Here is a 27,226-nt window from a genome sequence, read left to right on the forward strand (position 1 = left end):
TATATTACTTGGTACCGCGTTATTTGCAGCAATTGCATCAGATTATCTGTTCTTTTCTCAAGCTCGCTCTTAATTTCATCGCTAAGTCATTGTAGTTGGTATGGTGGCTCTTGCTCATTCGGCGCTGCTAGTCCCGAGGAGCGAGTGTGGTAAGATGTGTCGAGACCCTTGGGTGGAAGCTTGATAATAACACTTCGAGTGCTCTAGAACTCCGCCTCAAGATTACTCAACTGCGTCCCAAACTGCGCCCTCACCCACTCCATATAAGCCTTCCACTTGTGACGGTCACCCGAGGCCTCCGCGTTGGGAAACGCCTTGCTCAGCTCACGTGTTATCTTGAGTACACCCGTTGACGCCTCCTGCGCCTTCTCAATCTCCTGCTTGACGGCGTTCTCCTTCGGCTTAAAGGAGAGAACGGTCGTGTAGCGCTCTGAGAGGGCGTCTAGATGGCGCTGGGTTTCCTCGGGGGCGAGGGTGATGAGTTTCGAGGTCATGAGATTGCAGATTGTGCGGATGTCTTGTTCGTCGTCTATACCTGCGAGAATGCGGCTGTAGAGATCAGTGAGATGGGAGAGCGAGAAGCTGGTGTCGATGGCGGCGTAGAGAGTTTCGTAGGCGCTCTGTGAGTTGTTAGTGGTGGCTTCTTCATTTCACAACATAAGGAGAAAGAGTGGGAGCATACCTCGCGCAATTCAAGTCCGTCGTCGACCTTGTGCTTGAATGGCCCCATTTGCACCTCCCTGATGAGCTCGGGCTTGATATGTGTGTCTCCGAGCACGGCGGGGAGAAGCTCGCCTAAGTGAGGAAGGATTAGGGCCATTTTGTTATGCATGGCAGAGTTGAGGGTCGTGAGGGCGAGGCGATGGTTTCCTAGATCGCGATCGCTGAGCATGTTGACGAGAAGAGGCACAATCAACGGCCTGAGGACATCACTGTAGGTATCGCGAGGGTCAGAGAGGGTGTAGCGGAATGCAGATATCACGATGCTGCGGATACTCGCGTCTGGACTGGAAAGGTATTCCTGAAACTGCGGAATGTACGTGGCAGGATCAATCAATGCCAACCGGCCAACACACTCAGCCCCCACTGCACGGTTGTCTTCTTCCTTAGAGACAGTAAGTAGCGCCTGCCAGAGTTTCGCGGCGGAGGGTGCCACGTCCGGCCTAATCATCTCAGGGTGCTGAAGCAGCTCCTTGACGGAGTGCAGAAGGAGGTAGCTTTGCGGATTGGACTTTTCTAAACCGCCCAAGATAGTAGGTAGATACGCCTTGACATTCCCAGCAGCAGCATTGCCTAGTGCGGTAGCCGAAGCCAAGCGGACTTTCTCGAATTTAGAGTTAAAGTGAGCGATGAAGACGTCAGGGGTCAAGGAGCAATTGGGACCCTGTCGTAGGGCGGACTCGCCCAATATGGCAAGAGAAAGGCATTGGCGCTGGGCATCTTGGGTCTTCTGCAGCTCAGACAAGAAATCCTCCATGCGTACGCCCACCTTCGAACCGCCATGAACTAGAAGTGTGCCGATAGCTCGCCCAACTACGGAGGTATCACCACTGATCCCGACGTCCTGTAGTAGCTTTTGCATTAAACCTGATCCGCTTTCTTCTTCACCTATGACTTTAACGAGCAACAATAATGCTTTTAGGACAGTGCCAGCGAGAGAGGTATGGACGATCGAGCAGATAGCTGAGACTAAGCTGTCGTTCACGAGAAGCTGGGCATGTCCGGGGATAATCTTAGCGAGAATGATGAGTGATGGTGCGAGTAAGTGAATATCCTCCACACTTATGAGTGGGATGAGGGAGTCTTCTAAGTTTCTCATGCTGCTGTCATCATAGTGAGCTTTGGTATTGAGGTTCATGGAAAGGCTGCGGAGTGTCTCCAAGCTCGCACTCCGAAGAACGCGATCTGATTTGCGTAGTTGCGCTCCAAGTTCTGCGGTCACCTCTCGGACCCAGGTAGCATCAATATCCTCTTGTCGCGCACAAAGTACAGCTACGTCGTCGATGGCACGAACGGCCGAGAGTCGCGTCGTTTCATTCTTTAAGCGATCCACCAGTGTGGCCAGTCCCTTAGTGCGACGAGGCAATGAGAGAAACGCGGAGCCTTGTTCACCTGAAGTTCGAGCAAGAAGGACACCAAGAACGTGGATAGCTCGGTGCCGTACCTCGAGATCGGCGCTTGTGTCGGCAATGCGGCTGTGGCTGACATCGTATAGCTTCTCCAGCTGAGCAAGAAGGTCTTGCGAGGCATTTACTACCCGAGGTGGGCTCAGTGCTTTCACAATCTGTTCGACTGCAGCGAGTGCTTCACTGCTGACTTTGTAATTCTTATCATTAACAGCACCGATAACACCAGGAATCAGTGCGATGAGGAATGGGAGAAGAGCATCGGACGTATGAGTCTCAGAAACAGCAGCAATAAGGCTGAGTGTTTCGATCTGTAAAGTGCCGGCACTTGCAGATGCCCCCACAGACGCCGAGGCAGAGCCAGACAAGGATGATTTGAGCACATCCGCTATGGGGTCTTCAATCTGCTGAAGATGATCTGCGAGTCCTCCGTAACGAACAAGAGCTAAGCTTTTAAGCAGTACTATGATAGCTTGCTTCAAAGGGATCGAAGCTTGCTTCCACATTTTGACTAGGCTTCGAACGATGACGGGCAAAGCATTAGCCAAATCGGCCTGAGGACCTGACTTTGGAGAAGACGGGGCAACGAGCGGAGTGCCTGCTGCTGATGAAGTACCCATGCTGGGCTCAAAGTCAATCATGCTTGAGTCACTATCCTGACGTCTCCTCTTTCTGGAGTTCTTGGAACCGCTTCCGACGGATTCTAGAAACCCGTTGGACGTGATAATCATTGAACCTTCTCCTGTCTTGCGTACAAGAGCATCCAACGTAGAGACCAGCTCGAGTTTGACGCTTTCCTCCCGCTCTTTGTTAAAACGAGTGATAATAGCAGGCGCTATTTGCTGATACAAGGCCGCGTCGTCCAGGGCACGACCACGTCCATAGGTGGAAATGACAGTGTATAGTAGCTTTGTCGCACATCGACGGACCTTCCAGCTCATATCATCAATGTCACTGTAACCGCCTTCTTCCTCGAAGTCCTCAAAGTCATCATCGTCCATATCGGCCTCTTCGGTGGCATCATCCTCGGACCCGTCGTCTTGTGTCCCGCTCATTTCTTCGTCTTCTTCCACGTCGGCAACATTCGGGTCGTACTTCAGATATCTGAGGGCAGAACTGATCGCGTTTGGTAGGTAGGCTTGCATCTGAGAACTGCACGAGCTGATCATCGCCTCTAACGTCACCAAAGCCGTCTCGCGAAGCTCATCGGCCTGGGGATCGTGGTCGTCATCCTGAGAATAGTCTGACATAGCGTCGGAAGACATGGCAGATAGAGGTCGAAAAGGAAACAGAGAGGAAAGTGGGAAAAGAACAAGTGAGTAAACCGAAGAAGCTGAGGAAGAGAGCCACAGCTCGACCGATAGACAGCCTCAGAACAGTTACTAACACCTGCGAGGCGTACCAACCAACGCTGTGGGGAGAGGAGCCCCGCGCTAGTCCCAGTACAGTCCGGAACACAGTATCCGGATTTCCGGTCTTGGCATCAAAAGGTCATGGAGAAATAGACAAAAGAAGGAATGAGTGAGTGAACAAGAGACAATCACTGCTGTAAGAAATCAAACAGATCAAGAGACTGCGAAGCCTTGGGCTGGGATTGCTTTGCAGCCAAAAGAGCTTGCAGTCCCCCCTGCTTCCGCGCTTTGGCTCGCTTTTTACTACTGGCATTGTCCGTAGCTTTACTAGCAGGCTTTTGATCAAGAACGGGTGTCGCAGTAGCTGTCGATGTCTGAGATCGGGCTATAGGAACTGCAGTAGAAATGGCTCTTGAAGAGATCCGCCCCGGGGTAAATGTCCGTCGGCGACACCGCATACATTTGTGGACACTAGCTCCGTCTGCGAAGGAGGAAGTAGCCCGTTTCTGACTCTTCGTCTTGATTGATGTTGTCTTTGTCCATTCACTCTGGCGAGGACTACCACATGCACCGCAGAAAGAGTCATGTAGCCGTTGATTTGGGGGCTTCTGCTCTTCCAAAAGGATGCTATTATGGGCTGATATAAGAAAGGCCGCAGTGGAGGGGCTCGAGGAGCTCAAGGCACTGGCTGAGACTTTCAGAAAGTTTAAACGAGGGGTATGTTCTTTGATATGCATTGTTGTTGAGAGCTGAGTCACTCGAGCAATGGCTGTGGGTGGCGAAAGTAGGAGAATTAATGGGGTGGTGGTGAAGAAGTTGTACATAGAGAAAATCCAACGGATCTAATAAAAAAAAAAAGCCTCGGGCAACAAAAGGCAACACATAACTACCTACCTACCTGACCCTCACAACGACTTCTATCACCGCCACGCCATCTCTTCACTTCACCTTTCATCTCATCTCTTACCTGATTTACCCATTCCATCCTCCCATTTCTCTCATATCTCTTGGTTGACCCATTAGCCTCCTTCGTCTCATTTCTTACTTGATCCTCGCTTCTCACTTAATCATCGGCCAAATTCTCCTACAAACACACCAGTTCCCTACCTGTGATCTCTCCTCACGGCCTCCGTGGCTGAAATCGGACCAGAATGTCCGATCCAAAATCCTTATCCCTGCGTGTTGCCGTCGAAGGCTGTGTAAGTTTCTTTACCTATAATTGTGTTGCCTTTCTTGTCATTGTGATTCCTAATATGGTCATCAACAGGGTCATGGATGTCTTGACAACATCTACGCGTCTGTAGACAAAGCTGCAGCCCTTAAAGGCTGGGATGGTATCGATCTCTTGATTATAGGAGGTGACTTTCAAGTGCGTTTCAACCCCTCACGCAGTTACATTAGAGCTTGGCTAAATAACAAGCAGGCCGTTCGAAACTCAAACGATATGGCCTGTATGTCGGTTCCAGCCAAGTACAAAGAGATCGGCGACTTTCACGAGTACTACAGTGGCAAGAAGACAGCCCCCTATCTGACCGTCTTTATCGGAGGCAATCATGAAGCCAGCAATCATCTTCTTGAGCTTTATTACGGCGGATGGGTAGCACCAAATATCTATTACATGGGGGCGGCGAACGTTCTTCGCTGTGGTCCTCTTCGTCTTTCTGCTCTCTCTGGAATCTGGAAAGGCTACGATTACAGAAAGCCACATTTTGAAAGGATTCCTTACAATCTTGACGAGCTCAATAGTGCCTACCATGTTCGAGAGCTTGACATTCGCAAGCTGCTTCAACTTCGCACGCAGGTCGATCTGGGAATGTCGCATGATTGGCCCCAGGGGATTGAAAATTGTGGTGATTACCAACAGCTCTTCACTGTAAAGCCGTTCTTTCGTGAAGATTCCCGGAATGGACGGCTTGGTAGTCCTGCTGCGAAGTATGTCCTCGATCGCCTGCGCCCTGCTTATTGGTTCTCTGCGCACCTGCATGTCAAATTCGCGGCGTCTGTGCAGCATCAGATCGAGGATAGCAGTCATCATTTTGGCTTGGACGGCTCAGTTATGACCTCTCTTCTCGGTGATGAAGATGAGACATACCAACAACACAATCCTGCACACGAATTTACGCGGTCAGATGCTACCATGACTTCTCAGAATGCAAGAGGTGAAGAAAGAGACTTCCAATTATCGAATACTACACAGTCAGACGAGAACATATCAGCGGCCGTTTCTCAAATGCCTATAAACCACGAAGTCCCAGCACAGAGCAGTGCTCATGATACCCCTGCCCTAGTGTCTGCTTGGAAAAACTTCCATGTAGTTGCCGCACAAGAAGAGGCCGCGGAGAATTCTCGCTTCTTGTCGGAGCAGGGACGAAACCAAAGCAGTTCTCCCCTCAAAGTGGAGGACCTCAATGTGAAATGGAAGCAGGTCGACCACGATGAAAATGGACTGGGCCGAAAACTGGTAGGCATTGAGAGATCCGGACCCCGTGAGGTCAAAAAGCAGAAAACCCAGCATGAAACGCAGCCCGTGAAAAATTCAGACGAAATAGACCTCAGTTTGGACAGCGACGAGTCTGACCAAGAACAGCCGACTGCTGGACCCTCTACGTCCAATACCACTACTGCAGAACACACAGCAAGCACCAAGGAAGCAGTCACACAGCCAACACTTCCCCCACAAACAAAACAATCGGAAGTCTCTGAGGAACTTCGAAGGCAGCTCCCAAGCAGCTTCTCTGCTCCTTCGCAGACGCACACCAGCTCTCGGGCTACTCCAGTCACCCTTCCCTTTCCTACGGCGATCAACAACAAGACCACCAACTTCCTCGCCCTCTCAAAATGTTTACCGAATCATGATTTTCTCCAATTACTAGAAATTGAGCCAATTTCTAAGACAGATGGGGCTAGATTCCAGCGTCCCTTTCGTCTCCAGTACGACGAAGAATGGCTTGCTATAACCCGCGTTTTTGCCGACCACCTGCGCCTCGGTGATCCCTTTGCCAAAGCACCTGAGGATGCAGGCGATGCTGTCTACGCTCCACTGATTGATGAGGAATTGAAGTGGGTCGACGAACATATCGTGAAGCCGGGCAGACTTGGCGTTCCTGAGAACTTCACTCCTACGGCACCGTTTTATGATCCTGAAGTCCCCGTCACGACAGAGCAACAGCCCAACGAGTATACCAATCCTCAGACCGTTGCTTTCTGCGACCTTGTCGGCATAGAGAACAAGTTTCATTCGACTGAAGAAGAGCGCGAGGCTCGTATCTCTGCAGGGCCTCGTCCCTGTAATCCCCGAGACAATCGTCGCGGCCGCGGTGGTACCCGGGGTGGTTGGGGCCGTGGCCGTGGACGTGGTCATGGCCGTGGTGGTGGCCGTGGTGGTGGCCGAGGTGGACGTCGCTGAAAACCTCTGTTTTGGCGTGGACGATCTCTCTCTTCTGTGCATGTAATTTACCAGATCTCATAGAGAAACTGAACGTTTTCTTATCAATGATAGTTATAATGAATGTATGATCGGACGAAAGATGATGTGACATAAACTCTCAGCTCGCTCTTTCTATATCCACCCAAGGTGTTCTATAAGCCTACTCAATCTCTTCAATTCTAGGCCTTGAAGCCTCATTCTTTCCAGCCAACGGATCAAAACTCAAACCAGCGATTCGATCGCCCAGGTCAAGCCTCGGCTCGCTCTCATCATTATCCCCAGACCGTCCAACGCCCCAAAGCAACGCCTTCTCAATCCAAGCCTCTAAACTCTCCGTCAATACTCGAACATGTCCACGGACAATCGTGTCTGTCTCGTGGGCTTCCACCGCCGCAAGAGTCCTTAGCATGTGAGGAATATTCCCAATCGTCGTCGGCCCCCTACTTCCATTTACAGCGTATGCCCCAAACATCTGTGAAGATTCATCAGCGAGGGTAAATCCGAAGCCGATATTCTGGATCCCTTTCGCATAGCGCGCTTCATCGAGTGACTTGAGGATGTCGAGGAGGAGAACAGCACTTGCACGTCTGAGAATTGCAGATTCATCGTCTGGCTCGAGAGTGAGAGTTTTGAGGGCGAGGTCGACAGACGAAGAGAGGATTGAGGCGCCTAGGCCAAGAATATTGGTTTGGATGGCCGTAGCAAGGATCGACAGCGCTGAGGCGCGGACACGGAGGTCGTCGGGTTCTTCGTCGCGAGCAGAACCTGCAGCCCAGGCGGAGATAATATTTGCTGAGCGGCTTGCTTGCTCCGGGGTCTCTGTGTCGGAGCCATCTTCGTCGATGATCTCTTCGAGGATTTTTGGTGCAGAGAGTTTCCAGCCTGAAGACTCATCTTTCTGTCTCTGGCGGTCTTCGCGTTCTCGTTTCCGTCTTTCTGTTTCTAGAGCTTGTTGGCGAGACCTTTGTGCTTGGGGTTTTTGAGCCCGTCTTCCTGCGACGGAAATTAGTCCTTCGCCTAGGACTTTCGCTGTTTCGCCGCTCAGTGCTTCGCCGAGATCTTGGACAGTGCGAAGGAGGGCTTCGCCGACTTTGAGTCTTTGGTCTAGGGTAGCGTTTTCGCTTCTGTCGATGTATCGCTCGACAAGTGTTTTAATCACAGTGCGTGGGTGTCGAGATGCTAGCGTGCCGATGAGCTTGATGGCGTTGAGGTAGATGAACTCGTCGTTGGCGGCTGCTTCTGAGGAATCGGTTATTATTGTTAAAAGGAGCGTCAAGGTAGATGGAATGTCGAGGATCGGTGAAGATTTCTTCACTAGATCCGAGAGGAGAGAGAATCCTTCTGCTTGCACGGGTGCGAGTTCAGAATTGAGATTTGTTAGAGCGCGGCGGTGTATTTCGAAGTCTGGGGTCTCTGATGACTTGCCCTTGGCTTCTTGTTGCTCTGGCGAGACGAGCTGGATCTCAAGGAGCATGGAGGCCGTTGTGCCGGATTTTGATAGCGACGAGGGTAAACGGAAAAGGAGCTTATCAAGCCTCTCCTTGATATCAGTAAGAATCACACTTGTCTCGCTAGACATGGAGAAGTCGGGAGAGGCCATGATCGTTGAAAGTAAACTAAAGACAACTTGAAGTGATTCAGAGGAGTCGTTTTCAGAGGTCTCGTTAGGCTCGGCCTCTTGCGAAGGCACGATGTTGGCAAGTGATGATAGAGAGACTTTGCCTGATGAGTGACTGTCTGTCTGTTTCCTTAGGGTCTCCGTCTCGCTCAATGCGCCATCTATCAAGTGCTTTATAAGCTCCAGCACCTTAAGCGGTCGCCGAGAGAGTGTGTCTTTGAAATTGTCCAAGAGTGTCTCTGCTAGCTTAGCGCTAACAAGCTTCCCGATGAAATCGTCAGATTCGTCAATATCGTTTGGCAAGAGAAGCTTTTGTGGTGTCCGGGCGTTGCTTGAGGGCCGGGCAAGCCATGTCTTGCTCACATATAGGAAAACTTCGCCTGTTTGCTCATCCCGGCTAGGGTCAGCATCAAGAAGACTTGTGAACAACTTAGCCCGGGACTGAAGAGTATCAATGAGGCCCACAACGTTACTGTGGGATTCGTTGGTGACGGGCTTCCTCAACAGGACTTTGTTTCTTGAGTCACTGGCATATCTGCAGGTTGAACCGCCATCCCATAGAAGGTTATCGACAACCTTTTTCAGCGGTGGAAACCCAACTGATATGCCGAAGTATGTCTGCAGTATTGCCATTACATCATTGTGAAGAGCAGTATGCTGCTGTTGCATACTGAAGCATGCTAAGCCCCAGAGCGGAACGAGGATTGGGAAAACGGCTCGCTTGACGAGCCCAGGATTTGGCGGTTGCAGAACCAATGTTTTCAGTCTGCTAACTGCCAATAATATCTCGGGCTCGCTCGACGATATGTGTTCGGACATTGAGTTTTGTGTCTCGTTGGGTGGCTTGAGATGTACACGTGAAGCTGCATCGAGAGCTCCCAGGAGAGTTTTGAAGATGGGCTCGAGGAATATCGAATGCCCAATTGTCCCCGGAGTGCCGTACGCCTTCTTTCCAAGAATCCCGTTGCCAATTATATACGCTGCAGCCTTTCGCAAATCCAGATCATCGCCATCAATTAAGGCCAACAGTTGTGGCCCAATGCTCTTGAAATAGTCTGGAGCTTCCATGTCCTGGGGCACAGCTGAGAGCAGCCTCGAGGCGTGCATGATGGCGTTTACTGTAATATGTGGTCCGCTAGATGCTTGCTCTTGAGCCTCCTGTCCAAGAGACGGTGCGAACTGAGAAGCAAGGAAAATAAGGGTCTGCATCACTCCATTTACACGCAGAGGCACCCTAGAGAGCTGCCCGGTGATGATAGATTTAAACCATGGAGCTGGATTGGACTGAAGGAAAGCAGATAGTGTCGGCAGCAGATTCTGGCTCGAGGTGCTATGGAAGCGTCAGTGTATGTAGTTACCATGCCGTGGGTCTCACATACTCTTCAATTACTTTTGTTAAGATTTGACGATACCTGGACTGGCCATCATGGGTCAAGATATTTGGGTTATAGCCCAAGTCTGATGAAGCGCTTATTATATCACTCAAGATTCGCCCAGTAATCACCGGTTGTATGCTGGGACGAGTATCAAAGATGATGTCCGATACCCCCACTAGTATACAGCGCAGTAAGGCCTCATTCTGTGGTTGTTTGGACATGGGGGTAGCCTGTTGGGCTATCACACCTGCTGGCAAGACGGTTATCACCCTTTGCTGAAGAGGTATCCCCACTCCGGATGAGAGTGACGGGTAAATCCCTTCCAGAGAGACCAAGTCCAGAAGAGCATGAAGAATGCGTCGTCGCTTCGCATCTTCAAGGTTCGGGTCTTTTTGATTCTCGCCGCACAGGGATCTCTGGGGTGCGACGATTACTGGATTAACAAATGCTACATGGATTTGGGAGAGCAAGTCCAACGCCTTGCCGATGACGGCTGCTCTACCGGAGATACCCTCTGAAGGCTCGGATGACTCTTGACTCAAGAGCGCTATCAGCGACTTGCCACGGGATTTTTGGAGTTCATCTTGAGTCAAGTTAGCAAATTATTGCACCCCAGTCGGATAGCTCGAGTCTACATGCCTCGCTGAAGAACAGGGCTTAGGAACTCGTTCGCCGCAGCGAAGGCCTCTCTGATTCCCGTTGGGTCTCCCATATCCTATAAAGCAGATTGTCCAAGTTTCCACATCGGGTAGTATATTCCTAAGCTACCGCAATAGATGAGCTTGATGTTTCTATGAGTACCTGTAGTGGCTCGGTTGAATGATTGCTCTTTCACGTTCTTATCGATAAGAGGCTGACAAACACTACCTACCTATCGATTAGCCCCTCAGGAGACGAAAAAAAATTGCCCCGCCACTCCTGTGGTTGGAGTGTGGAAGGCCCAGGAACATTCCGTCATATACAACTTTTCTTTTCTTTTCTTTTACTGTATACTTGGAGGTTCTTACCGTCGGCTTGTGTTTCGCAATCTCCGACCAAATCCTATTCCCCTCTCGCAACTCGCCAATATATAAAAAATCATGTCGACCGATGACAAGCCTGTGACTCAGGAGGACGTTGCCGAGTCCCAATTCCAGAAGCCGGGAGACCTTGTTGAGAGAGATGAAGAAACCGGTGTCATGCAGGTGGAGAGCTTGTGCATGAACTGCCACGACAATGTAGGTTCCTCCCCTCCGCCAGCTCGAAGTTGGCTATCCGCGGGGGAAATAAATCTGACGCTGGGCTCAGGGAACCACCAGGCTACTCCTCCTCCGAGTCCCTTTCTTCCGTGACATTATCCTAGAATCTTTTGAGTGTGAACATTGCCACTTTAAGGACAACTCTGTCAAGTCCGCTGGGCAAATTCAAGAGAAGGGCACGATCTATACTCTCGATGTTGAAAATGAAGAGGATATGCAGCGTCAGGTTATCCGAAGTGATGTGTCCATCTTCAAGGTTGAGTCTTTGGGCATTGAGATGCCAAAGGGCGAAAGTCAGTTGACTACTGTCGAGGGTGTCATTCAGAAGATCCACGAATCGCTTTCCAGCGAGCAGCCTCTGCGAAAGGTGCAGGCACCTGAGCTTCACGATGCTCTAGCACCGATCATCGACAACCTGCAGAAGATCTTGGATCGAGAAGGCTACCCCTTTACTGTTTCTCTTGATGATCCTACCGGCAACTCCTGGATTGCCCCTACCATCCAAGATACCGGCCGCAAATACAGACGTCGCGATTACCCCCGCACCCACGAACAGAATGAGGAGCTTGGAATTGCCTCGGACCCCGAAGCCGTGAAGAATGAGGGAGATGCTACCGGCAACCCCGAAGATCTTGATATTGTTGATGGCAAGGTGTACAGCCTCCCCGCCGAGTGTCCTGCCTGTTCCAAGGACTGCGTCGTCAACATGCAGAAGGTCGACATCCCTTACTTCAAGGAAGTCTTCATCTGGAGTAACGTCTGTGATCACTGCGGTTACCGATCCAGTGATGTTAAAACTGGAGGAGAGGTTCCCGAGAAAGGAAAGCGCATTACACTCAGTGTGGAAAACACTGTCGATCTTCACCGTGACATTCTGAAGTCTGATACCTGCGCGCTCTACAGTGAGCAGCTCGAGGTTACCGTGCAGCCTGGCACTCTTGGTGGACGATTCACAACTGTTGAGGGTCTCCTCACCGAGATTCGCGACCAGCTCAAGGGCCAGATCTACGATATTGATGACTCTACACAGAGCGGAGGCGACAGCATGGCCGCCTCCGACAAGGAGAAGTGGGCTCGCTTCTTCAGCCGTCTCGATCAGGCTATCAGCGGTGAGCTGAAGTTTGTTATGACACTCGAAGACCCTATGGCCAACAGCTACGTTCAAGACTTGTGCGCTCCTGCCGCCGATCCTCAAATCAAGACCGAAGAATATACCCGCACAGAGGAGGAAGAGGAGGAGCTTGGTCTCAAGGACATGAAGGTTGAGGGTTACGAAGAGGACGAAGACAAGAAGGAGACACAGGCAGCTGAAGAGGCTGAGAACAAGTCATGATTTAACGATACCCAATAGACATCTCGTTGTCTCTATTCACGATCTCTGATTTTTTGATGTGTTCATGATATCTCGGCCTTTGTGAGCATTTGTGGTCTTGCTTCGACTTCTCGTGTACATTTGTTTTTCGCTTGACATCTGGAGGTGGTGTTCTGGATGGAACCGTTGAGCATAGGTGATGATGGCTTTTGTGAATACTGTGTTATGGGATTGGGTACGAAAAGTTCATTTTTAGAGGTCGTTATGATAGAAGATTTTGCTGTTGCCATTTTCTGCCAGCTCGTGCTTATTTTTATATTACGTACTTTGTTGCTGGAAGCGGCAACTGCATCAACATCAGATGTACCACTTGGCTTTGAGACAAGAGAAGGTTGCCTTAAGGGCACCCGCATGCTATCGAGTTATACTCTCAACAGGATACAATCCAGGGCACGAAGCGTGGCCAGTAACTGGATTCAGTAGTGCCTTTGAGCTCGGTCGAGTAAGGAGCATATGCTGGCGTGTGATTCCTGGGAGCAGAGCACCTACCTAGTCTTCTTGCGAGCCCATCTCCTTTTCGGAGATTTGGAGTCATGGCCTTCCGGTGATACTCCCTGATAAGGGCAAGGGTATATTTGTCTCAACTGCGGTCCAAAACCGACCATAAAACCCTCAGGTAGCGAATGGGTTCGCATGGATGGTCACTTTGTTGATCCGAAGCGGCTCATAATCTGTCTCCTCACCCTCCTTCGGCTGCACAACCCTCCCCTTCTTATCAACCTTCACGTTCGCCTTCTCCAACTTCGTCAGGACGTCACCACCCTCATCCTGTGTTGTCAAGTTCAAAACCTTCCCAAAGACAGTGCTCGTACCATCCAGATGCGGCGCCGCAGCAAACGTAATGAAGAACTGGCTTCCATTTATTGTAGACCCCGTCGCCCCCTGTGATCCGGGCGCCGTCTGGTTCTTGACCGGTCGAGAAGCCATAGAAAGGACCCCGCGCGTGTTATGTTTGAGGGCTGGGAGGTGGATTTCTTGGTTCAGCGCGGAGGGATGGTAGATCGAGGTGCCACCTTTCGGAATGTCGTCAAATGGGAGCATGGGCTTTGTGCCTGTGGTAGAAGCGTCTGCTGCTGGTCCGAGGGAGATGTCGCCGCCTTGAATCATGAATCCGGGCATTAAACGGTGGAACGGGGTGTTATTGTATGCGCCGGTTGCGCAAAGGGTGATGAAGTTCTAATGAAACTCTTGATTAGTCAATTTCGTCCATACAAGACTGGAGTCTAAAGGAACAAATAGCACAGGACATATTGCGATCTCACGTACCTCTGCTGTTTTTGGCACAGCTTCGCAGAAAAGCTCGACCTTGAGGTCTCCCTGGGTGGTGTGAAGCTGTCATGATGAGCCGGTCAGCTTTTGAGCTGGGAGAAGACGAAGCTCTGGGATATACATACAGTAACCGACATCTTCGGGGAACAATTGAAACGCCAGAAAGTTGATGTGTAGTTCTTCGTGGAGTTCGCAGTGCGGAATGCATCTCGGAGAAGATAACGGCGCTGTTGGTCACATGACGTGCAATGGTATGTGACATAGATCTGTTTGTGACTGACAAGTTGACTACAGCTGTGAAATTGCTGATATTGACTTATCCAGTTCTCATTGACCTTCCACAATCCTAGTCACGTTACATAGGAGGGAGTTTCTGTCAAACTGCCTTCAAACACTGCACCCATTTATGCCACAGCCCCAATATTCAACTCTCCTTACCAAACAACACCGTCAGCGTCCGACATAATGAACAACAGACCTGTCGAGCAGGCATTGGCCACTCTCCTACCTACACATGCCCAAGATCTTCCACAAGAGCTCCGAAGTCTCGCGCTTTCATTTGTTGCGCAATCTCGGAGTTTTTCTTCAAGCCTGAAGCCAGACGAGGAGATCGCGCGTCCATTTGCTTGCGCTGAACTAGCATGTAGAAAGTTTGTCTCTACAGATTCAATATCGAGTACGCGAAAGAAAAACTTCTTTACTGACGATTGGCCGAATCTCCAGGCTTACGCGGCCTCTACAACTACCTCCGCTACTCGGCCACCCACCATGTCCTCCACGAATCTACAAGAAGCTATACTCATTTCTCGAGAAGTCCTTAACGCCTAACCTATCGAGCCCCACAAAACGACCAGAAAGCCCTTCAGCATCGGGTACGCCCTTAGGGCCTGGCTCTGCGCCGACAACGCCGACCAAACAATCAAGGGTTATACGCACCCCATCGAAGGTTTCGGCGACACCGCGAGGGTTGGAGAATACTCCGAGCAAGCCTACACCTCTTAAAAATATATACAAAAATGCGGATGAAGCACGCCCTCCCCCACGGGCAAATAGGATTGCCGAAGATCATCTTACCTCGACTAAGATCCCTGACGCCCCTGCCTGGGTAATGGCTTCCATCCGTATGGTATGCAAGACACTCTCAACGCCAGCACCACGAATGAGCACATGGTCCAGGCCACCTATTTCAAGAACATTCCCTCCTCATATCTTCGCTGGTGTATCTTCAGTCTTATATTTCATCGAGACCCAAGATGACTTCGATGAAGAGTCAGCAGAATTCTTAGAACCCATCACATCCGTGAAAGACAAGGAGAAAGACGAAGATTTCAAGGAGATTGTATATGCTCTTATCGTCTCCGTCTACTTTCTCGTACTCGCGCGCCGGCGCCAGCCAAGCGAGTCATCTACTGACACTACTGAAGACTCGTCGCGGAAAATGGACAAGAAAACCTTCTCCGAAATGCGCCAAACCGCACTCGTGAGTCTCGGTCTCTCCTCTAGAGAACGGCGCCACCGTGAAGATGTTGACCAGTGGATTGCGCTAATTATGGAACGACAATGGGCGCATGGCAAAGAGTGGTTTGAGAATATCCCGCATGCGGGTGAACTTGATGGGGATGATGAGTTGCTCAACGGAAACGGCGACGAGGATGGCAATGGTCGGAGCACCAAACGTTTAAAGACCCTGCCTGGTGATCGAGTGTCGTTTGCGAAAGACTCTGCCAGGCGCGGGCTTCTCGCGGGGCTGGGGACGATGATGCAGGATAGGGTAGACTGGTTGAGTACCGACCGAAGGGAGGATTATGTTGAATGGAAGGCAGATATAATGGCGAGGATCGAACAGGTAGAGCCGGGTATTGCTCAAGCCTGATTTCGATCTCGGTACGCCTCTTATCAATAGCAAATTTCAAGATATAACAAGAAAGAATATTCGATACCCTAGCCTCGCGGCTACCTATATCTTATCTATTATCATATCTAATAACCCAAATAAACATAAACAGCGTCCATCCCTGCTTCCAGCGCAGTGAGCGCCCAGAAAGATAATACTCACAACCAGCCAGGTAACCAAGTCTATCCAAAAGACCTTGAACCCCAAGAACCCCCAAATGTAGCACCAAAAATAATAACCAGTTACCAAGGAAATATGAAGAACAAGTTCTAGAGATCTAGTACCAGATACTCCGTGTCCGGTGATGGGGGATTGTTTCCCGGCCCTCTTTTTCTAGTTCTTTCGCCGTGTCGTATAGGAAGAAATCTATGAGTATCGCGTTTATTTCTCTCGGTCCGTGAGTTTTGCTGCTGCTGGCGGTGCTGCCGTGTCGAGAGTGTTTTCCAGGGTGACCATTTTCTTGAACACCTTTGTCGCTGTTGTTGTTGCCGTTGCCATGTTCAGATGGCTTTCTGGAGTGCCCGTTTGAATAGGAGACGCCGTTAGATTGTGAATTTGAGCGTGAGTGTGAGTGACCATTCGAGGTTGAATGGCCGTTTGTCTTCGCGGCTTTGAGTTCGGGGTGCTGTCGTTCGATTTCGCGTCTAATGAGTTCGACGCACCATATACTGGTAGCGCGGAGTTCGATCTCCCGGCTGGAACCGCTTGGAATCTCTTTGTGGTTACGAATTTGTGTTTCGAGCGGCGGAGAGTACATCAGACAGCCAAGGAAATGGAGCATTTGGGGTATGCGGTAGTCTGCGAACATCGTGATCTTGTTGATGTCATGGAATTCTCCGTATCCTTCCCCGTCAAAACACGCCCAGAGATCGGCAACCAAGATTTGGGCGCGCTTGTAGAGCCGTACTCTTCGTCCGTTGAAGATGGCTTCATCCCGAAAGCATGAGAAGCTCTCCGCTAGAAGATTGACTAGAGCTGCAGCTGAGTAGTTCGCATTGTATATGCAGTTGGTGAAGCTACCCTCGAAGTCCTGTAGTAACTCCATTAGTACGAATGTGAGTCAGTGGTACCAAACGCACCTACATTGCAGAGCACTCGCCCGGCTTCACGTAAGCACTCCAGACGTTCTGTGAGCAGAGGCATTTCTTCAGCGGTTGCGGACCGGAAAACATGCTTGATCAGCTCTTCGGTGCACTCCTCCTCATTTGCCCAGAACTCTGGGGTTGTGATCTCAATTCCCTCATCCAGAGCCCGTTGCAATGCAGCCACCAAGCTCCAATATCCAGTCCACTTCTTCTCCCGGTACTCAATCGCAAATCGCTTGTCTTCCGTTTCGGCCGACCAGAAGCTGAAGTTCAACAAGTCCATAGTGAAGATGAAGTCCACCGTGGTCTCATCCTTCGCCTTGGGGTGTAGCTCATGCTCCGACCATGAACTCGTGGAGTAATCCTTCTTCTGAATCTGTCGCCATATTGTCTCCGCTGCGGCCTTGGTCTTGTGGGGATCTAGGGCGACGTCGATAGCATTGTCGAAGACGTATTGCGCGTTTTCGAGGACTTTCGTTTCGGCGGCGCCTGGATTTGCGGCTCCTCCTCCTAGACCAAGTGACTTGCGAAGAAGCGCGATCAACTCGTGGTCTACCTCGTCGTCAGACATGGGCGCCGTGAAGCTTGTGTGCTTTACTGTTGAATCGGACAAATCGCACAGGGAGGAGTGAGGAGCGATTGAGTCGGATGGGGAAAATTTCTGAGTAGGAGAAAGAGACAAGATAGGAGGAGCCAAATGTCGATGCGACGGTGCCTTAAAACGATGTGCCGTTTGTCAACGGCCCAAAGACCAAAGATGGACCCAAGAAATTATTTGGGAGATCATCCAGAGGGGCTCCGCTTGAGGCGTCCCTGACAGGGCTGACAGCTGCCAGAATACCTTGAGAGATACTCGTAAGGAGACAAAATCAGGTCAATTGTAGGCTAGGTAGTCATTTATTTGTGAAGCTCCAATATCTCTGCCGGACTCTTGACGCTTTTTCTTATGATAAGAGGTCTCGTTTCTTTTTCCACCTGGTGAATCTTTTTTTTTTTGGGTGATCCACACACACTAATATGCACTAAGTTATGCACTATATGAAAGACAATAATGCCGCCATTTTCAGGCTTTTCCGGATTTGGACGGACATTATCCAAAGCCTCAGGCACTGCGCAGGGTGTGAGACAGCTATAACACATCTCCTATAGCTGTGAAGGAATTGATTGTTCAAGTGTAGGTTAGTCATGAAGCTACCTACATTGTGTTTATTGTCTTCATTGTCTTCTAGTAACGTCCAAATACCTTGGGGGTCTCATGTGCTCTCGATAATTGGACAGGCTTCTAGTAGCAATATTACTCGGCCTTTTAGAGTCCAGATAGCGAGTCCACAACACATGACAAGATACAATTGAGGGCTACCTTGCGGAATCCATAACACTTTTCGACATTCGAGTCCTAGGATTATCCCGACTTAATTAAAAGAGTTTTTGGATGGCCACCTCCGATTCATCATCTATCATCTTACCCTCAGTTCCTCATCCTCTTCTTCCTCCCGCCAACCGAATTCTATAGGAAGGAAAACAAGGTCGCATCATAGCTTCCGGGTTCAACATAGGCCCTGAGATTTGTTTTCCCCTGAAGCGCAGCTCATTTCGAATCAATTGGTGTCTTGCTGATAGATATCAATCTTTCCCCGCGGATGTGAAGCGAGAGATAACCGAGGGGTCGTTTGAAGCTCGCCGGCGGCGTCATTCTTTCATCTACTTCCGGCCGGAGCCCCAGCGCCTGTCTCTCTTTCTCATCCTTCCTGCTCTCTCTGCAGCCGATTTGTCTACCCTTCCTTTCCTCAATTACTTGCCTCTCTACCCTGAGATGTCTCTTCCTGTTATCCGTCTTCAGTCCTAGGTTTACTGGCTATCATCTCCTTGCGCGCCATCATGACGCGCGGATCCTATCTCAAGAAATGTCTCGGCAGTGAAACCGCCGCCGATATTAGAAAGGTACTCATACTCTCTACCTCTTCACTCAACTGGCTGTGATTTTTTTTATGATTCCGCCTGATGCGCGATTACATGGCTAACAATTAAATTCTCACACTCTAGTCACGAGTCCTTCTCGTCGGCGCTGGCGGTATCGGCTGTGAGCTTTTGAAGAACCTCCTTCTCACTGGCTTTGGCGAAGTTCATATCGTCGACCTCGATACGATAGACTTAAGCAACTTGAACCGTCAATTTCTCTTCCGCTACGAACACATCAAGAAATCCAAAGCATTAGTATGTTACAGTTCCCGAGTCTAGATGTCGTCATCACCCTTCGCCGACCCGTCGCTTTCTCTTCATTACTCGGTATCCTGGTTGTATTGGCAAGGACTCTGACAGATATGCTTGTGCTAGGTTGCGAAAGAAGTGGCGCAGAAATTTCAGCCTGGCGCGAAGATTGAGGCCTACCATGCGAACATCAAGGATAAACAGTTCAACGTCGACTGGTTCGCGAGCTTCAAAATTGTGTTTAATGCCCTTGACAATCTCGACGCAAGACGCCATGTAAACCGGATGTGTCTCGCTGCCGATGTGCACTTGGTTGAGAGTGGGACAACTGGATTTAATGGTCAGGTGCAGGTCATCAAGAAGGTTTGCTCTCATCCTCCTTGCCAAATAACACCGCTGACCCTTATAGAATGTGACTGAGTGCTACGACTGCAACTCCAAAGAGACCCCTAAGACTTTCCCCGTGTGTACTATCAGAAGCACGCCCAGCCAGCCTATCCACTGCATTGTTTGGGCAAAAAGCTATCTATTACCGTATGTGCTTTCAGTCCTCGATACTTGCTCATAGCTAATAATCTACGAGGGAGTTGTTTGGAACTAGCGAAACCGATACAGAAGAGTTTGATTACTCGGCAGATGCTGACAATGGTTTGTCGCGCTATTGCAATTCCTGCCATGAAATTCTCTGACAACATTTACAGCAGAGGAGATTGAGGAACTGCAGAAAGAAGCTAGAGCTCTCCAAGAAATACGTAGGTCCATGGGTTCCGACGAGTTCGCGCAGAAGGTCTTTGAAAAGGTCTTCGAAGACGATATCAATCGATTACGTGGAATCGATATCTGGAAAACCAGAAAGGCCCCAGAGCCACTATCTTACAAGCAGTTGGAGAGCGCTTTGTCTAGTGTCGAGTCGACGATATCTTCCAATGATCAAAAAGTTTGGACATTGGCCGAGAATATGGTTGTTTTCAAGGATAGGTATAGATGCATGATCACTGCTACCTCTTTAAGGGACTTGCTGACAGGCCGTTTAGTTTGAACCGGCTCAGCACACGGCTGAAGACGCTTCAAGAATCAGGCAACGGCAACTCCCAGGCAGTCTTAGTCTTTGACAAAGACGATGTTGACACACTAGACTTCGTTTCCGCCAGTGCCAATCTGCGCGCGACAATCTTCGGGATTGACCCTAAGTCAAAATTCGACACAAAGCGTACGTCTCTCGATATACCAAGCTCTCGGTGTACTTTGTTAACTGTGTTACTTGCCTTTAGAGATGGCGGGTAATATCATTCCGGCGATTGCGACTACGAACGCAATGACGGCCGGTCTCTGCGTTCTACAAGCTTTCAAGATTCTGAAGAACGACTATAAAGATGCTACTATGGTAAGTGTATCTCGGACAGTCTGTCAGCTCGTACTGATATATCTTGGGATAGCTCTTCCTCGAACGTTCAGGGGCTCGAGCAATAAACTCCGAAAAGACCAGTGGCCCAAATCGCGATTGTCCTGTGTGCTCCGTTGCGCAGGCCAAGATCGAGATAGACTTGACGCGTGCTACCCTCAATAACCTTGTCGAGAACATACTTCGGCAGCAGCTCGAGTACGGGGAAGAGTTCTCCATAAGCACCGATCAGGGAGCTATCTATGACCCAGATCTCGAAGATAATCTCCCGAAGAAACTATCAGATCTCGGTGTCACAACCTCAACATTCCTCACGGTCATCGATGAGGAAGACGAGCAGCCGCGAGTCAACCTCCAACTTGTGGTTGTCCCACTTAGCGATTCCGAATCACAAGAACAACCCATCGTCCTCGATAAGATACCCGAAATTAAACGCAAACCCGAAGCACTTACCTCTACCACTGAACACGACCACGTCAATGGAACTGCCAATCTAGGCAAACGGAAACGCGACGCTGATGAAGCCGAACTTGAGAACGGCGACCCTCCTACGAAGCGCGTGGCCGGCGTTACCCTCTCAGATGGCGTAGACCAAGCAAATCCCATTAATTTGGACGAAACTGATGGTGGCGCTATCATTCTTGATGACTGACCTTTCACGGCTAAATGACATGTAAATTCTCTTTTCATTTGGCGGGACATCTGCATTCGGGCCTCTTCCATCGGTGGTTGTTTTTTTTTTTTTCTTCTTCTTTCGATTTACCTCATGTAACATATACCTACAGGGTTCACGAACACAAGCGTTCTCGTTAAGAATAGGGTCGGCTGCTTCCTAGTTGTGGTCTCGGCAATCTCATTTTGCTGTATATCGTACATCCGAGTCTCCATTCATCGGATAGTTAAAGTGCGCTCAGCCCGCCGTCCAAGTTAAGCACACAGTTGTTCGCATACTCGTTCTGCGCGAGGAAAACAGCGGCATCGGCAATCTCATGCGGTTGGCCAAATCGGCCTAGCGGAATCTCTCCCTTCAGCCGTGTGGTTTCGGCGTCACTGAAGTCTATCAAGATGCCTTTCTATCAGATTCTGGTGCTTACATAGCAGAGAAGGGAGAAAAGGACAAACGAAGGATGAACATACCAGCAACCATCGGCGTCTCAATATACCCCGGCACTATCACATTACATCGAATTATCTGGCCTCTCAATGTATGCGCCGTCTCAACAGCCAACGATCTCGTCAGACCGAGGATCCCGGCTTTAGTTGCTGCGTAGGGAACGGCCCCCGTGCCAGCTTTAAGCGCTAGGAGAGAGGAGATGTTAATGATGCATTTTGAGGCCGGCGGAGCGGCGTCAATATCGGTACGGCTCTTGATCCTGTTACGTATCGAGGCACGGACGAAGGCACGAGAGGTCAGTAAGGAACCTTCTAGGTTTGTGCGGAGAACTTGGGAGATGTCCGAGGGAGAGGTTTGGGCGAGGACGCGGGAAGTTGAGATTCCAGCGGCATTGATGAGGATATGTACAGATTGCTAGACGGTGTTAGCTTAGCTTCGAAGTAATATGGATGTAAGGGCCATGCCATCGCGCCCTCAAGTTCCCGAGTCCAAGAAGCAGCTTCCGATACATCTCCAACCAGAAAACTGATCCGGTTTGAAGAGTCAATGAGTGTGCCTGGTGAGAGCTTGCTGCGGTCTTGCGATTGATCTTCTTCGGGACTTCGAGTGGCCACGCTATCACTTTCATCACCAGTAGGCTGTGTGGCATCTAGATCTTCCGAAGCAGGGCGCTCCAATTGCTTCGCTGCACCAACGAGGCGCTTATAGGATCGTCCAACGAGGATGATGCGGTCGACGCCTTCTTGGAGGAAGCGCTCCGCGACTGCGAGCCCAATTCCGGAACTCCCACCTGTAATCATGCATGTTCGCCCGGATAGTCTGTTAGAGGGGTGAAATGTTGTGCCGTTGGTGGTTTTGTTGTAGGAGGTGAATTGGCGGGTTAGGAATGGTGGCTTGGAAAAAGGTGATGAGAGAAGCTTTCTACTGCTATGAGAACGGATTGGGGGAGACGAGAATACCCGCAGGGAAGAGATGCATATGCGATGCATTGCTGCGAGTTTCCTGAGTGGGCGAAGGGTGGCCCCAAGTTGAGTGAAGTATACGAAGGTAGCTTGGTTGCCGCGATGTCTCTATTCAGAGCTTTTCAAAGTATTATTTGGAAGTGAGAGCTACCTTTATATAGAAGTCAGCTTCAACTCATTCAACAAACCTAGCAACTAACCTGGAGACTAATCGAGCGCCTCTCAATCAGGTGTAAGTCAGGGAAAGGCCGAGGCAGGCCGAGACTTTTGTGAGAGCGGCGGGGAGCGGAGCTTAAGCACGGACCACATCACCGCCGCCGCGCCTCTTTTCTCTCTTTGCCTTTAATTGCCGCCTCTACTTCAACACTTTACCAATCATCCACATCACCACTTACTCCTTGCTGCAGACATGGCATCTTCTGATACAGCGCAACACGAATACATAACTCTTGTCTCCGGCGACGGATTTGAGTTCATCATCCCGCGAAGCACAGCCTGCGTCTCGGGCACGATACGCCGCATGCTCGATCCCGCAAGTTAGTCTCCTCAAAACACATATTAAATGACTGGGTGTCTTGCTAATGCTCTCTTTGATATAGGTAAATTTTCAGAAGCACTGTCCGGCCGCTGCGTCTTCGAAAACCTGACCGGGATCGTTCTCGAGAAAGTCTGCGAATACCTCTGCTACAATGAAAAGAACAAGAACCAAACGAACGTTCCAGATATGGATATTCCGCCGGAATTGTGTCTGGAGTTGTTGATGGCTGCGGACTACCTGGATACATGATGCGTGATGTATGTTCTTGTGACTTCAGCTTTGGACTTGAAGGGACTGACAGGATTCTAGGTTATGGGCTTCTCGATACGAGTGATGGGCACATGATCTGAGGACGACTGGTAGCATTGGGATTGGAGTTCTATCGGATAGCTTTAAGGTGCTTTGTTTTTCTCGATCATAGCTGGCGTTTCTGGTGAGACACTGTATGTGCCTTTTCGTTATATACAATAAAGACATTCATTCTTGATTTGATACATAGTTGCGCGTTTGGCTTGATTCTCTGTTATCCTATATCTGCGCACTCAGTTCCCAGCTTTTGCCTGGGAAGCGTGTCTGCAACCTTCCATCTGGCATCCGTGTCCAGCCTTAATCTGTGGCTGGAGGCTCTAAAGACGATGGTATATCAGAGTCATCTCCTTCTCACTGTTTACCGTTATCCACCTTTCATGGGGAAAGCGGCCTCATTCCGGGAGAGACAAGCTGCTTTGGTCTGTTGCCGTACTGGCGGTAATCGGTGGGCACGAATTGGGCTAGTTATTTAATCTCACTATAATCCATCATCGCTTCTTGAACTTGTGTTGAGGCGGTCCTCGGGATTTGTTCCCGGCTTGCGGTCTCACGTTATATAGCTTCTCTTTCCCGAAAACTGCATCTGCAATCCGGAGATAACTCACAACACCCTGGTCGACCACAGCAAGGACGACATTTCGATATCCATTCCGTAGTCGTACATATATGTGTCTCTTGGGGTCCGGCGGGTCTAATGGTGTGCTCTCGAGTAAAGCGCCGATTTGCGACAAGGTTGGTATAGTGGTATGTGTTCGGGCGTTGACAACAGCGATCTTGAAGTCAGGATCTGGTGGCGCAGATTTCCGGAAATTAGGTGATGGTTTATAGACATGCCACACGACGGCATAGGGCAGTTCTGCGCGCGGTGACGGTAGAGATGCCATGGGATCGTAGTAGGGTATGATGGAGAGTCTGCAATATATCTCGGCTGCAGTAGACGTTAGCAATATTCAAGAACAAAGCAAAGATAGCCATACGGTAGTTGTGATGAAACCCGAGACCAGCAACTGGCCCCATTGCGGTGGTTGGGGCAGCACGAAGCCATGTCAGGAAGCGCGTGAAAATCCCGGCTAGCCCTGGGCCCTGCCAGAGAGACTGCGGTCCGCCAGCAGAGTCCGTTTTTCCCTCGTCATGCCCGTTAGCCCACCCAGGTGCTCGAATGACAGCGTAACCTAAGCGCCTCAACCCAGTGTACACCGAATATCTCTCCATTGTCAGTCCACCATACCCAATAAAGCAAGCGTACGCAGCCTGCAAGCTCATCGGAATGGCAGAGTCACTAATATCGTCTTCGTCGCATGCACCTACAGCACAGCGCGGCCACCTTATGTCTAAGCTCCCTCTCTCAAGCAGATATACCGCCTCCTCCGGAAGTAACCACACTCGGCCCCAGCGATCTCCCTGCCCTATTGTTTTGAAGAATATACCCTTTGGGTTCGTGACGTAGACGCAACAGTCTGGGTGTACCCCAACAGCGACCGGCACATGCTTCTCGGGCGTAGGATCTTCAGTAATCGTCTCTAGAGATGCGGAGGGTGCGGGCGGCGCAGGTCCGTTCGGCGCATATACTCCAATGACCTTGTTCTTTGGGTTATGGAGGCGGGGATAGGCAAGCGCGTTGTGCATCGCCTGTCGGGATGCGGAGAGGACGTCGGCCTGGTAGAGAGTAGGATTGGGCTCGAAATCCTTCTCCCCTCGTCGCGGAAGGGAGGTATCGGTAGCATCTGTCAAGCTATACAAGGTTAGACGTTAAAAACACAAGCCAGGCTGTGGGACTGACAAGGAAAGGTTACTGAGCATGCGGAAGTCCTGCGTCTCATCCGACAGGTCAATGTCGGCAGGACCTCCCCCAGTCGAGGGGTTATTAATCGCATCTTCGTCTAGGTCCGCCATGATGAAGCTGGAGCAAGCTTCTATTGAGCAGCGGGCTTGCTGCGGGCTTGGGTGGTGATCCTAGTGGTGAGTTGACAGAGTCAAGTCATAACTACCCGCGACAAAAAAAAGTTCGGGGTCCCTGTTATCAGTCATGCCGCAAGCCCACGCTTCTTCCCCACCATTCCCCATCTTTATTCCTTGAAGTAGATTCTATATTTGTCAAACACCATGGGATCCGACGCTTCAGATAGTGAGGAGCTTGATTACAACGAGGTTCTCATCCAGGTAAGAATCGGCATAGCCTGCTTGATCTAATGCTTGATCACCCTGCCTGACCGGTGCAGATCTCAATGAGTCTCACCAACGCACTAAACACATACGGGCCCTCCTCTACCCAATATCAGACAGTTCTGGGGATACTCAAAGACTGCTTGCGGGATATCGATAGAGTCAGGGGCGGCCTAGAACCTCAGGAATTGGACCCCGATACACTCAGCCTCGCAATGGGTTTTTTGGAAATCGGAAAATGAGAATCACCTATTCAAAGTCTCGGGTACTGAACTGTTCATGGCCAGTAAAACACGCATGACATTGGCGTATACGTTCTCTAACATCGGTGCCTGCGGCGATCCAATATCGATGGCGGCGGGCTTGAGGGAGGGGTCGGGACCAACAACAAACAACCTCACTCGCTGGCGGCTCGAGGGAACTGTTCGAGAGAAATTCTACAGCCTACGAAGGGACCTTGAACCGCAATCGCGGACTTCAACAATTAGTTCGGTCAAGCATCTCCAAGCCAGCCACCCGATCTATTTCAACTCGAATTTCCCCTGTGCCAACTGTGGTCTCGGGTGTTTTATCTTCAACCTGTGATTTCTCCTCCACATACGGAGACCACCTCCGAGAACCTGCGCCAGCACCCGCCTACGCTCTGCTCTTTTAAATCTGCAAACATGGCCTCTGCCTCAGACAGCACTCCTCTCCTCGCCGACTCGGAGCCCCTCGAGGCCGGCGAGTACACTATACCCCAAGACCGCAATGTCACCAAATCTCTCCTCGAGAAACCCCCATTCCACCGAACAACAGTAGTCCTCACGCACCTCTCCGCCGCTCTATCAATCTTTGCCCTTGTCTTTGACCTGACAGTCATTCTCACCGATGCCGCCAACCCCCATGGCTTTTACATCTTCTGGACGCTTCTAGGGCTTGTCCAGGGCTTGTTCGGAATTGTACGTATTCCCTTCTGCCTCGCTAACTCTCATACCCTTCATCAACTAAATTCACGAAACACAGAGCATCTTATCAACTATCGCCTCATCACTCAATCTCATCCGCCTCCGACACGCCCGTGCCCCGCTTTGGCTCTGGCTAAACCTCATCTTCGACGCTGTAATTGTAGCTTTGACGGTAAAATGGGGACCTGAAGCTATAGCCCGGAACTTCGATCAGAACCCAGATACTTGGCTGCCTGATACGGGGGCTGCGAATGCCGCGCGAGCGGTGATTGTTCTGTTGGGAATCGGCTTAAGTGCTGGGCTGATTGTTGGGTTTGTCTTTCTCTTTCATTCTCTTCCCATGTCTTCCCCTTGCAGTCTTGCTAGGCTTAGGGCTAATATGATGATCAGGCTTGTCCATCTGATTCTCATTCCGCTGCGATGCTATGCCTCATTTCAAAGCGGGGCGAATTGGCGAGTTCCTGGTGGTGAGTTCAAAATTGACTTTAGTGTCAGGTTCTTGCGCCAGGAGGAGGCAGTGCCGGCTCGAAGGGATTCGGGTGAGGCGTAGAAATACATGGAGTCAATGAAGTTTCCAAGATGTATAGATGTACCTGTGGCCGGCTCTATCAACAGTGATAATGAATTCTCCAGAATTAGATAGTACACGTTATACTGAACATACATAGCTATATAGTAGAAATATTCGAGCAAAATGGTATAACCTAGCTCCAGCTCCTAGTCGTTAACGAAGGAAGAGGCTAATGAAAAAAAAAAAAAAAAAAAAAAAAAAAAAAAAAAAAAAAAAAAAAAAAAAAAAAAAAAAAAAAGAATTCAGACCAGACAC

The 27,226-nt window shown here is 50.1% G+C and overlaps 14 protein-coding genes across 14 annotated transcripts; 7 read left to right on the top strand and 7 right to left on the bottom strand.

Annotated features, from left to right (window-relative positions):
- Nucleotides 1-203: 203 nt before the first annotated feature.
- On the bottom strand, nt 204-3,391 carry canA (putative cullin binding protein CanA; the record flags this gene model as incomplete). Its single annotated transcript, XM_073713770.1, has 2 exons — nt 204-620; nt 683-3,391. The coding sequence occupies 2 exons, from the start codon at nt 3,389-3,391 to the stop codon at nt 204-206; spliced, it is 3,126 nt and encodes a 1,041-aa protein (XP_073572414.1).
- A 114-nt stretch (nt 3,392-3,505) lies between these two features.
- On the bottom strand, nt 3,506-4,274 carry BJY04DRAFT_37417 (ribonuclease P Rpr2/Rpp21/SNM1 subunit). The gene has a single exon (XM_073720235.1). It carries the CDS (start codon nt 4,213-4,215, stop codon nt 3,667-3,669), a length of 549 nt encoding a protein of 182 aa, XP_073572415.1. The 5' UTR covers nt 4,216-4,274; the 3' UTR covers nt 3,506-3,666.
- Nucleotides 4,275-4,347: 73 nt separating this feature from the next.
- Nucleotides 4,348-7,026, top strand: BJY04DRAFT_226995 (RNA lariat debranching enzyme). The gene is made up of 3 exons (XM_073718535.1): nt 4,348-4,677; nt 4,746-4,847; nt 4,902-7,026. Exons 1-3 carry the CDS (start codon nt 4,630-4,632, stop codon nt 6,882-6,884), a joined length of 2,133 nt encoding a protein of 710 aa, XP_073572416.1. The 5' UTR covers nt 4,348-4,629; the 3' UTR covers nt 6,885-7,026.
- Nucleotide 7,027: 1 nt separating this feature from the next.
- Nucleotides 7,028-10,981, bottom strand: BJY04DRAFT_37460 (RTP1/Tango6 family protein). Its single transcript, XM_073720237.1, has 3 exons — nt 10,539-10,981; nt 9,903-10,482; nt 7,028-9,853 (listed from the first exon to the last, which is right to left on the bottom strand). The coding sequence occupies exons 1-3, from the start codon at nt 10,609-10,611 to the stop codon at nt 7,066-7,068; spliced, it is 3,441 nt and encodes a 1,146-aa protein (XP_073572417.1). The 5' UTR covers nt 10,612-10,981; the 3' UTR covers nt 7,028-7,065.
- On the top strand, nt 10,825-12,767 carry zpr1 (zinc finger-containing protein ZPR1). Its single transcript, XM_073710911.1, has 2 exons — nt 10,825-11,116; nt 11,187-12,767. Exons 1-2 carry the CDS (start codon nt 10,979-10,981, stop codon nt 12,468-12,470), a joined length of 1,422 nt encoding a protein of 473 aa, XP_073572418.1. The 5' UTR covers nt 10,825-10,978; the 3' UTR covers nt 12,471-12,767.
- cyp5 (putative peptidyl-prolyl cis-trans isomerase) lies at nt 12,768-13,954 on the bottom strand. Its single transcript, XM_073710912.1, has 3 exons — nt 13,904-13,954; nt 13,776-13,841; nt 12,768-13,685 (listed from the first exon to the last, which is right to left on the bottom strand). Exons 1-3 carry the CDS (start codon nt 13,913-13,915, stop codon nt 13,122-13,124), a joined length of 642 nt encoding a protein of 213 aa, XP_073572419.1. The 5' UTR covers nt 13,916-13,954; the 3' UTR covers nt 12,768-13,121.
- Nucleotides 13,955-14,077: 123 nt separating this feature from the next.
- Nucleotides 14,078-15,716, top strand: BJY04DRAFT_186495 (uncharacterized protein). Its single transcript, XM_073710913.1, has 2 exons — nt 14,078-14,428; nt 14,502-15,716. The coding sequence occupies exons 1-2, from the start codon at nt 14,244-14,246 to the stop codon at nt 15,649-15,651; spliced, it is 1,335 nt and encodes a 444-aa protein (XP_073572420.1). The 5' UTR covers nt 14,078-14,243; the 3' UTR covers nt 15,652-15,716.
- Nucleotides 15,717-15,752: 36 nt separating this feature from the next.
- On the bottom strand, nt 15,753-17,745 carry BJY04DRAFT_37478 (uncharacterized protein). Its single transcript, XM_073720238.1, has 2 exons — nt 16,756-17,745; nt 15,753-16,702 (listed from the first exon to the last, which is right to left on the bottom strand). The coding sequence occupies exons 1-2, from the start codon at nt 17,326-17,328 to the stop codon at nt 15,950-15,952; spliced, it is 1,326 nt and encodes a 441-aa protein (XP_073572421.1). The 5' UTR covers nt 17,329-17,745; the 3' UTR covers nt 15,753-15,949.
- Nucleotides 17,746-18,140: 395 nt separating this feature from the next.
- On the top strand, nt 18,141-21,122 carry BJY04DRAFT_186499 (E1 ubiquitin-activating protein ubaB). The gene is made up of 9 exons (XM_073710914.1): nt 18,141-18,698; nt 18,801-18,971; nt 19,092-19,328; nt 19,375-19,499; nt 19,549-19,613; nt 19,667-19,943; nt 20,000-20,175; nt 20,237-20,349; nt 20,402-21,122. Exons 1-9 carry the CDS (start codon nt 18,636-18,638, stop codon nt 21,017-21,019), a joined length of 1,845 nt encoding a protein of 614 aa, XP_073572422.1. The 5' UTR covers nt 18,141-18,635; the 3' UTR covers nt 21,020-21,122.
- A 134-nt stretch (nt 21,123-21,256) lies between these two features.
- Nucleotides 21,257-22,666, bottom strand: BJY04DRAFT_186504 (SDR family NAD(P)-dependent oxidoreductase). Its single transcript, XM_073710917.1, has 4 exons — nt 22,644-22,666; nt 21,946-22,594; nt 21,505-21,895; nt 21,257-21,424 (listed from the first exon to the last, which is right to left on the bottom strand). Exons 2-4 carry the CDS (start codon nt 22,468-22,470, stop codon nt 21,267-21,269), a joined length of 1,074 nt encoding a protein of 357 aa, XP_073572423.1. The 5' UTR covers nt 22,471-22,594; nt 22,644-22,666; the 3' UTR covers nt 21,257-21,266.
- Nucleotides 22,667-22,852: 186 nt separating this feature from the next.
- BJY04DRAFT_217105 (elongin C) lies at nt 22,853-23,230 on the top strand (the record flags this gene model as incomplete). Its single annotated transcript, XM_073715945.1, has 2 exons — nt 22,853-22,979; nt 23,043-23,230. 2 exons carry the CDS (start codon nt 22,853-22,855, stop codon nt 23,228-23,230), a joined length of 315 nt encoding a protein of 104 aa, XP_073572424.1.
- A 388-nt stretch (nt 23,231-23,618) lies between these two features.
- On the bottom strand, nt 23,619-25,349 carry BJY04DRAFT_37544 (tRNA-splicing endonuclease subunit sen54 N-term-domain-containing protein). Its single transcript, XM_073720240.1, has 3 exons — nt 25,071-25,349; nt 24,268-25,022; nt 23,619-24,218 (listed from the first exon to the last, which is right to left on the bottom strand). Exons 1-3 carry the CDS (start codon nt 25,181-25,183, stop codon nt 23,779-23,781), a joined length of 1,308 nt encoding a protein of 435 aa, XP_073572425.1. The 5' UTR covers nt 25,184-25,349; the 3' UTR covers nt 23,619-23,778.
- Nucleotides 25,350-25,393: 44 nt separating this feature from the next.
- On the top strand, nt 25,394-25,695 carry BJY04DRAFT_217107 (uncharacterized protein; the record flags this gene model as incomplete). Its single annotated transcript, XM_073715946.1, has 2 exons — nt 25,394-25,450; nt 25,510-25,695. The coding sequence occupies 2 exons, from the start codon at nt 25,394-25,396 to the stop codon at nt 25,693-25,695; spliced, it is 243 nt and encodes an 80-aa protein (XP_073572426.1).
- Nucleotides 25,696-25,907: 212 nt separating this feature from the next.
- BJY04DRAFT_37526 (uncharacterized protein) lies at nt 25,908-27,158 on the top strand. The gene is made up of 3 exons (XM_073720239.1): nt 25,908-26,394; nt 26,459-26,712; nt 26,791-27,158. The coding sequence occupies exons 1-3, from the start codon at nt 26,119-26,121 to the stop codon at nt 26,948-26,950; spliced, it is 690 nt and encodes a 229-aa protein (XP_073572427.1). The 5' UTR covers nt 25,908-26,118; the 3' UTR covers nt 26,951-27,158.
- The last annotated feature ends 68 nt before the right edge of the window (nt 27,159-27,226 follow it).

Source organism: Aspergillus karnatakaensis, assembly GCF_047715665.1.
Source record: "Aspergillus karnatakaensis strain CBS 102800 unplaced genomic scaffold BJY04scaffold_18, whole genome shotgun sequence".
NCBI lineage: Eukaryota > Fungi > Ascomycota > Eurotiomycetes > Eurotiales > Aspergillaceae > Aspergillus > Aspergillus karnatakaensis.